Here is an 11109-nt window from a genome sequence, read left to right on the forward strand (position 1 = left end):
GCGAACGTTGCACAAACGGTTAAGGACCTCGGAGTACATTCATATCTTTAAAAACATGTTGCAGGTTTCATAATCACACAAAACTACAAACAGCTTGTTTTGTTTTCATCTGTTTCATCTCTACATTAAGCCAAAATATATATGATATTCAGTCAGTGCAGGGTGAATTCTGCGCTTATGATTAAACATAAGTCACGTTTCCATTGCTTCTGAGGCTACAGCCGTCCCCGTTCTTTACTGTAGTTATTGATTATAACGTCATTATTATTATTTATTATCCTTATCCATCCTCTGCAGTGATTTGACAGATGTCGTTGCTCCACTAGACATAGCATTAGCATTAGCTTCTATTGTCTGTGATTCACAGTAAAAGGCAACTATAGGTGACCAAAGGGGTCATCTTTGCAGCATTATGTCTGTACGAAAGAACACACACACACACACACACACACACACACACACACACACACACACACTTGACTTTCAGGAGAATTGAAACCAATGCAGAAGCACACTATTGGAACACTATGCTGATATTCTTGTTTCCTGTCTTTTATGCCAATCCCAAGCCAGTGTGGTGCATATAAAAGGTAATTCAAGGCTAAGTAGGTCAGGAACAAATATAGAATGCAACTGGACTCATCAGACTCGTTCTGTTACACCCCACAGAGCACACATCCTGTGTGCGAACGTGAAACCAAATATGCAGCTGAGTGAGTAAGCAGGCGACAATGACTGGTGTATTTGGCACATTTTCATTGAAAGTACAGTGCAGGTCAAATAACAATAAAAAAAGACTCCTTGGTGTTGAAACAGTAGTGCTGCTATCTTTGAGCGACCTCCTTACTCAGGTTACAAGTTAATCTATTGCACAATAAACAGCTTCATAAGTGAAACGTCAAATATCTCACTCAGTAGTTGTTCTCTCCTTAGGAGGACAGACAGCCAGCGGAGGAATGTTTTCCCCGCTCACACAGGGGTTAAAGTACGGGTACAATGGCTCACTAAAGCTACACCCGCTGAAAGTGTACATGTGAGTTTTCGTGTCTGCGTCATAGAAGGACACAGAACCTTCCTCATAGTCCAGGAAAATACCGACTTTCTTGGGTTTTTCCTGGAGGTGAAGGGTGACGGATGGACTGGCGCAAGCGTTCAAGTCGCCGCCTTTACGCCGGGAGATGGCCCAGTAACCACTGTCAGGCCGCACAACGATGGCACCTTTTCTGTTGATGGACTCCCTGGCAACACCGAGGTCCCAGTCTCTCTTATCCCCAACCTGGAACATCAACAAAGATAAAAAATATACTACAGACATGCCCTTTTACAGTCACTTCTTTTCCTCTGTGTGACAGACTGTGGGGTTTCTCTTTTTCCTACCTGAACCTCCCAGTACGATCTCCCTGATGTGAAGCTTTGTTTCCCCAGAACACAGACGCAGGGGTAAAACCGGAGAGGGCTGTCCGGGACCAGGTTCTTCTTCTTCTGGGAGCTGAAGGTCACCTATGAGTCCATTCAACTGTTACAAACCTCATATACTTCATGTTTAAATATTAGCATGATTAGTGGTTGGACAACACTGACATGTCCGACAGAAAAAAGTAAGTCTACTAATAATAAGTAAAGGCCAGAGCTGGGACTGGATGGACTACATCTCTTCCCTTATGTCACTAAAACCAACACAGCAGGTGTTTTAGTGCAGAAGACCTCCGAATGTCATCTAGAATTTCCTGTCTCGCTGTCACACAAAGCATTACTTTGATGCTATTGTAACTCTAGACTGTGTACCGTCTTTCCATCCGGAGACAGGACCAGCCAGGCTGAAGCCGTTTCCGGATCCAAAGTGACGTCAACTGCAGAGACGAAGAAATAAAGTGTGAGTCTACACTGAACTATTAGTATTATAACACATACACACACATCCAGAAACATACCTGTGTACTGATTGAGCTTGTCTGCATCTGTAATTAGGAAGTTTCAAAGTTATTTTTATGATTTTATTTTGACAGAAATGGCTTGAATCTTTGGTGACTCTGTCACCGACCTTGTGCAAATAGCTTCTTTGCATGTTCCTGGCAGACGTCGGCTATCTTAGCAACGGCTCGGCTGACCGTCCCCAAGCAGTTATCAGACTGCACGGCGACCTTAGACCAGTCTCTGCTGGATGGGAGTCTACTCAGAGCTGGGAAGCTCTGACAGAAAAGTTTCTCATGAGTACAGTGAGTTTAAAAAAACTGTAAATGCAGCACAAAGATGAAGCCGAGTGTCTCACCTGCAGGAGGTGAAGCGGGCTCTGAGTGTCCTCCAGGTGCTGCAGCTCACTGCTCCTCGTCTGCAGAGTGTTGATCTCCTGCTCCAGCTCCTCCAGCATCTCCTCGGCTCTCCGCTCAGCTTCCCGTTGCCGCTCCTCAAGCTCCTCGACGAGCCTGGCCTGCTGCTCCTCCACAGCGGATATCAGTGTGGCGCAGACCTGAGAGCTGCTCTGAATCTCTCTCTCTGTGATTTTCTGTTAATGACAGAACATCAGTGAGAGTCTGACTGAAGGACTTGTTTCTGAGCTTTGATCCAGATCCTACCTTGCTCACATCCATTGACTTTGTGATCTCTGACATTTTTCTCAGTCTTTCCTGGATCAAGTGCTGAATGTCGGCTTTCGTTTCCTTCAGACTGGTCTGAAAAACATTTCAAATACAGTCACCAGAACGTAAACAAAATCTTCAGGCATATGAAATGGCCGGTGTGTACATATGGTACATGTGGAATGTGTTGATCCATAGACTGTTTATTAAGATACACGATAAGACTTTTAGACCCCCTTCACACTGGGGAAATCAATCCAGCTTCGGGCCGTATCTGGATATATTTGATCTCTCGGAGGTGGATCTACATCTGGCTCAGGTCTGAACGCAAATGCAGCTAACGAATCACGCTAGCGACGTGATATGTGATACAGTGTCCGGGTCACGTACAAAACAAACAAACAACCATTGAACTATGACAGCTTTGCCCCGAGTTTGTTTTCCACAGGGCTACAAAGGAATAAACTGCTTTTTAAACCAAAAAAACCCCAAAAAAACCTAAACAAGCAACACAGGACAAAAAACATGCACGATGCATGTGCACACGCGGTCCTGAATGGACTCTGTATATTACGAGGCAGCACCTAGCGGTTTAGAGGACAACAAACAACCCGGGTTAAGCTAGATTGAGCGCGGACCACACGCGTGTGTGATTTGGAAGTAGGTCTGAACGTATCCAGCTTAAAGGCTATCTGCTGCAGCTGGATTGACTCTGTCCAGTGTGAACGGGGCCATAATGTTGTGAAAGGTCTGTTCTAACCTAAACCACAACCTTTGGCTTTAAAGTAGTTTTAAAGCCTGACCTGAAAATGACCCATAATAGATTTTTGTCTGACGTTCCTCTAGCAGGCCTCACCTTGACCTTCCTGCTCTCCTTCTCCATGAGGACCATCTTGTGGTGTTTGTGGTCCCTCTCTGTGCATTCTGCACACACCGGTGCGTGGTCTTGCTCACAGAACATCGTCAGTGGCTTGTTGTGGTTCCTGCACAGGTGACTGGTTGGGAAGGTGGCTGGATCTGTGAGCCGGTGTCTCTGAAGCACCGGATCCCTCAGGTGGGGCGCGAGGTGAATTTCACAGTAGGACACCTGGCAGACAAGGCACGACTTCACAGATGTCAATTTGGTCCCATGGCAGACATCACAGGGAACGACTTCCTCTTCAGCCTTGGACTGCTGGTTTTGGAAATGTTTCGTAATCTCAACAATGTCCCCCTCTCGTATCGGAGTGGGCGACAGAGACCTTTTAATTTGAATTATTAAAGTTAGAAATCAGTCAATTTAAACATATTTAGTTTCAAAACAGATACCACAGACCTCTTAAAGAATTCAATGATGTCAGCAAATCCATGGTTGATCCTCAGCTCCGGGCGCCTGCTGTATGTCTCTTTGCAGAGCGGACACTCTGGCGTGTTCTTCGTATCCCAGAAGCCTTCGATGCAATCCAGGCAGAAGTTGTGTCCACATGGGATGGAGACGGGGTCATTGTAGATGTCCAGACAGATGCAGCAGCGAAACTGCTCCTCGGGCGGCACAGAGGCCATGACTGGAAAATAAGGCAAATAAGCACAGTTCAAATATTTTTTTGACAATGACGGACTGAATTTGGCACGAGCAGTTTTGGCACCCTGTCAAATGACTGCAATGCTTTCAGTCACCTGTGAAATATTTCCAAAAGTACAAGATGTCCCTCAACCACTCAAGATAATCACAGATGTTTGTGTTTTCAACAAAAATTTACACTGCTGTCAAAAACTGAGCACAAGAAAGACACATTCGAGGCTTTACCATATAACATCAACTAGCACGCGAGCTCAAAATAGCAAATAAGTGTAACTACTTAAACATTTCTGTGCTAATTTAAATGCTAACTGGCCAATTTACAGTCAGCTTGGTGTTATTGATGTTAACAATAAACATGAATGAATTAGTGTCATTGTCCCGGCTCAGTGGCGTAGTGTGAATAATAAGACTCGTACCTGTTTGTGTTGACATGCCGGATTCTTCGGACATCCTCAGTGCAGCATGCAGAGGCTGTAATGCTCCTTAGTCACTGCTGTCTGTGGTTGTTTATATCTGTAGCTCCACCCTGAGACATTCTGGAGATTCAGGTTCTGCAGCTTTGACAGCACAAAGCACAAAGTGTCACAGTATCCGGCTGTTTTCTGTGCGTGACTGAGCAACACCCATTAGACCCCACGCTTCATATTACATGTTGATTTTTTTGAACAGAGCTCTCTCTCTTCACTTGCATGGCAATAAACACAATTCTGATTCTAAAGGATACATTGTGTAGCTAAGAATCTAATGGACATGGCCTCCATACAGTTTTATTACAAAAAGAAAGAGAAAATCTCACTGTTTACATGTATAAAATTCATAAGTTTGTATCATCCATCATGCTGGGGATAAGCTAAACTCAGCTAGTTGATATTTTGTTGCATAAAACCATTTTACCATGGATTGATTGGGATTTATCACTCACCAGAAGTAAGGTAAGCTAGGCTAAGCATCGCTTCAGAGGCCCTTTGGTGATCCAGCCACCACAGACAGAAAGGGGTTCCAAAGAAGAGCTCCAGGACCTGGATCCACAGGTGGCAGCAGGAGTGCTACTGCCACACTTAGAGTGTATAATCATATACTCCACTCAGTGGTCTCAAATCCTTAAAGATGTCACATTAGCTGCTGTAATAACATAAATACTATTGATATGTTGAAATGGCTGAGGGGAGTCTGTGGTCTGAGCGCAGATGCTCTAAAGCAGTGGTCCCCAACCACCGGGCCGGGGACCGGTACCGGTCCGTGGGTCATTTTGTACCGGGCCGCACAGAAAGACTGAGCAAAAAATATATTATTCATTATCTGAGTCTGAAAGCTGTTTCATTTATAAATCGATCACATTCATCCGCTTGTGCCTTTAAGCACCTGCAGACGCTTGTCTCGGTCACGGGATATGGCCCCCCAAAATTAAGCCTAAAAGCTAGCAAACATGAATAAAAAACAATGTCTTTGGAGAGCTTCTTCGGAAAGGGGAAAAGGCCTAATGAGGAGACAGAAGAAGAGGAGCCTACCCCTTCAAAGAAAAAGAAACCTGCATTTAAAAGACTATATCAGGAGTCCTATTTAAAATACAGATTTATTGCAACAGGTGATTCTCACACAAGTCCGCTCTGAGTGATATGTGGCGAAGCCTTCAAAACTGCTTTGGCACTTAAGACCAAGCACCCTGCATTAAAAGACAAGCCATGGAGTTTTTTGAAAGAAGAAAATGTGAACAAGAAGGACAGAAGCAATTAATGACAGCCAAAACAAAATTACGAAGTGGACTGGACATAAGAAACACGCTTCGGGTGTCATTGTCTCCCATTATCCCCAGATGGGACCGCCTCATTGCTGAGAAAGCTCAAAGGCTCCCACTAATTAAGCATAAGAGTAAGTTGTCTGTTTATGCACTTTGTTTTTATTTTTTTTATTTTTTTTCTGTGCCGGTCCGTGAAAGTGTTGTTTTACATGATACCGGTCCATGGTGCAAAAAAGGTTGGGGACCGCTGCTCTAAAGGTTAAATTTATTAGCTGAGGTAGTGGTTTGAAATGGATGAAATTAGTTTTTCATCCTTAAAACCTTTGAGCACGCACCTAAGAAAAGGATTAACCATCAAGTGAAATATGCTCACTCCCCCTGCCCCTGGTGACAATACAACCTGTCTGTGAAGGTGTTTTTTAGTGTTGTGCAATCTGATTCTTGTGGCACAGCACATACTGTCCTCACAGAGGCCACGCCTCCACAAGAAGATGTCTTTTGTGATTATAGTGACCTCATAATGAAAACTGAATCTCCCTCGGGATCAATGATCTTTGACGTGTAACTTGAAACGCGGTTGAACTTTGTGTTCAGGCGGGTTTCTGTGAACTGAAACCAAAACGTCAGTTTGACGGGTGCTGTCAAAATGAAACCTACATTATGATTTATTCATTATTAGTATCATAGCTGTGGTGAACTGATGCAGTCAGCCATGAAGGTCTGACAACACAATGTTCAGAGTGTGTTCTTGTGTGTTGCACGGCCGGTTTCTGACCCCCGAGCTGAGGAAGTGTGTCACAATCTGCTTTTCCTCTCACAAAACACACCACCTGGTGTATGTTAGGACTCACAGCAGCTACAGGATTTATTTTAATGACTGTAGTGACTCCTAGTGTTTAAATAAAAAACTGTAATGAAAGCATCATCTTCAAAACTCTTCTAATGAATACTAAAGTGATGCAAAATTCACAGACTTCCTTTAAAAATCCTTCATATGTTTTCATGGTTTTATTTAGCATGCAGACAGCTGTGAGACCATTTACACTTCATTAAGATACAGAACGTTTCATCAGATGCAGCACATGAGCAATGAGGAATTGAACAGGAACACATGAGGAATTTAAAGGTTTTTATTTGGCAGTTTTGAGGAAATCTGTTTTGCCGCATTTAGTGCTGGGCGAAATTAGTTAAAATCAATGTCACAATTAATTGAGAATTTTCCCTCAATAATGAAAAATAAACTTTTCTTTGGTGGTGGTGGTGGGGGGGGGGGGGGGTAGTTAAATATGCTAAAGGTCAACAACGAACAACAACAAAATCCGTTTTGGCCCGGACTTTTCATAATTCACAAGAAACGTGAGAATGAGAGAACTCCTCATTCAGTCGTCCCACTGCAGCACACACACACACACACACACACAGGTTTTGACGTTACGCTGCTGAACGGCAGAAGCAGCAGTTTAGGTGAAGATGTTTAGTGGAGGAGGAGCAACATGTTGCTTCTATTTGGGATTTCTCAGTTTTGCTTGTTTCTCAAATATCTCCGCTTCAAACATTCAGCTAAACTGCTGCTTCTGCCGACGTTCAGCAGCAAAAGGTCAGAACATGTAAGTGTGTGTGTGTGTGTGTGCTCATGATTTGCAGTGGGAGAGCCCTGTGAGGACTACACACACGTCATGAAGTATGGAAAGTTTGTTTTTGTTCTTGCCACCTTTGGAACACGAACAGATTTCTCTGTTCTCTGGATATGTAACAAGCTACAAAGCACAGAAACATAATAACCGGATTAATCGTCATGAGTAAGATTATGTCGGTTAGAGGGTCTAAATGTCAGTTTCGATATATTTTCGGTTCATTTCCCAGCTGTAGTCACATGTGCTCAGTCTGCTCAGTCTGTTAGATCGTTGCGTCTTGCCTTGGCCAGGCAATCATCCTTTTTGTGAAGTACACAACCACTGCCATGCCTACAAAGACACAAACTCTCCTTGCATTTGTTACAAACTTTACCCAACCAAAGACCTTCTTAAAGAGAGAGGACAGGCTTGTGGTGTTCTGTCGCTCCCACTCTGTCAGCATCTCGGCGGTGTAACAGCCTCCGTTTGCCATCACCATCCGCTCTAAAGAGCCGATCAGCTGTGCCACCTGGACCTTGTTGTTCTTGTACTCGTCCTGCTGGTTGTTCCAGTATTTATTGTCAACGACGAAGCAGCCACCTTGACACTTCTGCACCAGATTTGTTAGATTCTTATTTTTTTTGATGAACGCCTCGATCTTCATGTCTTCACCGAGCTGGTCCCCATGTGTAAAAACCACTGCGGAGTATTTAAACAGCTCTGGAGAGAAGTAGTCCTCCATGTGTTTAACCACGTCTTGCTCCTGCTCTGTGAATTTTTCCATTTGCAGCACAATAAGAAAAGCGTGAGCACCCGGACCACACTTTGAGATGCTACTCTGTATCTCAGCCCTCAGCTCCTGCTCTGGCCGTCCCGGGTCGAAGAAACCAGGAGTGTCAACCAACACGAGGCTCCTTCCATTGACGTCTGCAGACACAACCTGACACATGCTTGGCTGTGCATCTAAAAAGTGTCTGACTCTGAACAGGTTATTTCCAAAGATGGTGTTAGCAAGGCTGCTCTTCCCAGCTCCGGTCTTTCCCAGCAGGACCAACCTCAGAACGTTGGGTACTAGAAGAGAAGAGCGTCATCAGGATTACATTCTGATTTAACAGCTCTCCTCTATGGTGTTTGTCTTCCTAATCACTTTTTATTGCTAACATGTTAGCATATTGTAACTTTTCCAACTTTCTTATCTTAACACAGTACTTGATACTTGGTGCACATTTTCTAGCTACCTAATGAAACAAGCTGTTTGGTACGACAGCATATTCGGGCCATTGTAAAAAAACATACAAAATACTGAACAGGAAGGGGGGGGCTAATATTTTCTGCGATTAAAGTAGCAAATTTGCGTGAAAACCTCAGATATTCAGCAAATCTGAATATCTATCTTTTTCTTTTTCATGTAAAAATAATGACCCTCCTCTTCCGGGTCATTTTTTTTTCTTTCTTACAGTGGCCCTAATACGCCACTGTAGTTTAGCCACCGTGCAATTAGCTAGCTTTTAATTAGTCAGCTGATATTACTGCGAATTGACAAATGGATTTTGTTGCTGTGTGTAACATGACAACTTAAAAACAAACAAAAAAAAACAAAACAAAGAGAAAACAGAAAAGAGAAAAACTGGTGCTGATTTCTTTGATAAAGTTCAGTGACATTATGCTAATTATGTGACCTCATCAGTGGTGGACAACACAGCAGTGCAGGACAGCTGGGAATGATTAATGATTAATCAGTCCACTACTACACACACACACACACACACACACACACACACACACACACACACACACACACACACACACACACACACACACACACACACACACACACACACACACACACACAGCATAAATTCACATGCCTATCAATGCATGTAGGTTTGTGCAGTAAAGGTACAACATGTGCTGTTTGTCACCATATAAATGACTCTGTCTTACTGCATGGCTAAGATGGCTGCCATGAGAAGAAGTTTCAGTTTCACTGTATCAGGATTCTTACTTAAATCAAGTACATTTAAGGTACATAAACAAGAAGCTTCATCTTCAAACAAGAAACAGGAACAGGCTCGCTGTGCAGTGAGAGAAAACATTCAGAAAAGACATTTATCTACGTTGTTTCCTTGTTTTCTTTCTCAGAGCAACAGAAACAGAACAAAAGTAACAAAAGAACAATTTAGCTCACCCTCCATGACCAAAAGAACTGATTCAGACCGGAGTTCTGTGGGTCGTTAGTCGGAGCCTCCTGTCTCTGCCTCTGTCTGGATTCAGTGTGGCTCAACAGTTCAGTTTCACTTCCTGTTTGCCTGTGGAGGGTTTACTTCCTGTAAATTACCAGGAGGGGGTGCTGAGAGTCACTTGCTTCCACTCAGTTTAAATCAGCCCACTCACACACTGTGGTCTAAATACCATAAAGAAAGCAGATCCTCACACAGGCTGGATGTTTTCTACACTACACACCAACCGGGGGCTGACTCCATGTGACCATAGACTGTAAATAACAATAGATGACATGACAGCTCCCCAAAGGTGAGGCCAGCTTAGGTAGATATTTCTTGTAGGGGTGGGCGAATCGATCTAAATATCTATAGTATCGTTACCAAAGTTAGTATTTACTCGCGGTGCAGACAGCGCTCCTCTCTCACTCTGCTCAGTGTGCAGGCACACCCCCCCCCCTTCTCCTTCTCCACCTTGCCAAAGCAGACGGAGCTCCTGATTGGCTGTAACGTGCAGCTAGCGTCATGAAGATGGCGGAGAGGAAGAGGAACGCTGTTTAGAGTTTTTTCACAGCGACAGACATAGAAGAACAAACTGCTACTGAGAGGTGTGCAGGAAAGAGACACGCCACTGTGGAAACACAACTAAGTTACACAAACATAAAGCAGCAGAGCCCAAAGACCTCGAGCTGCAGAATAAACAGAGGGAGGAAGAGGAGGCAGATCCACAAACATGAACCAGAGACAGAGGTTGACAGAGGCTTTACTGCAAAAACACTCATGAATATCCAGGTAGATGATTTAAAGAAGTGAAAGCTCACATTGAGTAATCTGCAGCATGAATTAATGGTGTCTTTCTAAGTGCAGTGATAAAACATGTCATTTTAGCAGAATGACTGAACTGTCATCATATCACCAGCTGAAATAAATCGTTTTTTAAATCAAATTCCAAAATATATCTAATTAAATAATTATATAAGTTTATATAATGATATGTATTTCAGTATGGTTAGTATAATTAGGCTTTTGTGATAACTGTTGAAGGATCTTTATTCTTCATATTTAGGCTCCATGCAGATCAAATTATCTGTGCCATAAAGAGCCATGGCTGTCACAAGGATTTTTATATATTTCTAAGGATATTATTCTTCTATTCTAATCAATATCAACTAATTAAAGGCAAAAAATAATTATTGTATGATCATGAAATTTCAAAGTTAAAGTATCTGTATCGGTATCGATACTGGCCCTGTATTTACTTGGTATCGGATCGATACTGAAATTTTTCAGTATCACCCACCCCTAATTTCTTGCAGTACTAAGATATTCCTTCATATTGTGTTAATAATATTAGCTGGCTCTCCACTGGTTAAAAAATACAGATACTACTGTGCATCAGTGG

The 11109-nt window shown here is 43.1% G+C and overlaps 2 protein-coding genes across 2 annotated transcripts; both read right to left on the reverse strand.

Annotated features, from left to right (window-relative positions):
• Window positions 1–718: 718 nt before the first annotated feature.
• LOC114435870 (zinc-binding protein A33-like) lies at window positions 719–4705 on the reverse strand. The gene is made up of 10 exons (XM_028405814.1): window positions 4554–4705; window positions 3892–4120; window positions 3433–3817; window positions 2574–2669; window positions 2270–2503; window positions 2042–2189; window positions 1932–1958; window positions 1786–1850; window positions 1378–1500; window positions 719–1276 (listed from the first exon to the last, which is right to left on the reverse strand). The coding sequence occupies exons 1-10, from the start codon at window positions 4585–4587 to the stop codon at window positions 908–910; spliced, it is 1710 nt and encodes a 569-aa protein (XP_028261615.1). The 5' UTR covers window positions 4588–4705; the 3' UTR covers window positions 719–907.
• Window positions 4706–6990: 2285 nt separating this feature from the next.
• LOC114435891 (GTPase IMAP family member 7-like) lies at window positions 6991–9811 on the reverse strand. The gene is made up of 2 exons (XM_028405855.1): window positions 9677–9811; window positions 6991–8559 (listed from the first exon to the last, which is right to left on the reverse strand). The coding sequence occupies exons 1-2, from the start codon at window positions 9681–9683 to the stop codon at window positions 7772–7774; spliced, it is 795 nt and encodes a 264-aa protein (XP_028261656.1). The 5' UTR covers window positions 9684–9811; the 3' UTR covers window positions 6991–7771.
• Window positions 9812–11109: the final 1298 nt, after the last annotated feature.

This window comes from Parambassis ranga, chromosome 5 (assembly GCF_900634625.1).
Source record: "Parambassis ranga chromosome 5, fParRan2.1, whole genome shotgun sequence".
Classification (NCBI taxonomy): domain Eukaryota; kingdom Metazoa; phylum Chordata; class Actinopteri; family Ambassidae; genus Parambassis; species Parambassis ranga.

Coding starts and splice junctions, on each gene's coding strand:
- LOC114435870 (XM_028405814.1), bottom strand. CDS start 4,587: ATGTCCGAAGAATCCGGCATGTCAACACAAACAG. Junction 2,504..2,573: donor AGTCAATGGATGTGAGCAAG/GTAGGATCTGGA, acceptor TGTCATTAACAG/AAAATCACAGAGAGAGAGAT. Junction 1,959..2,041: donor AAAGAAGCTATTTGCACAAG/GTCGGTGACAGA, acceptor TCCTAATTACAG/ATGCAGACAAGCTCAATCAG.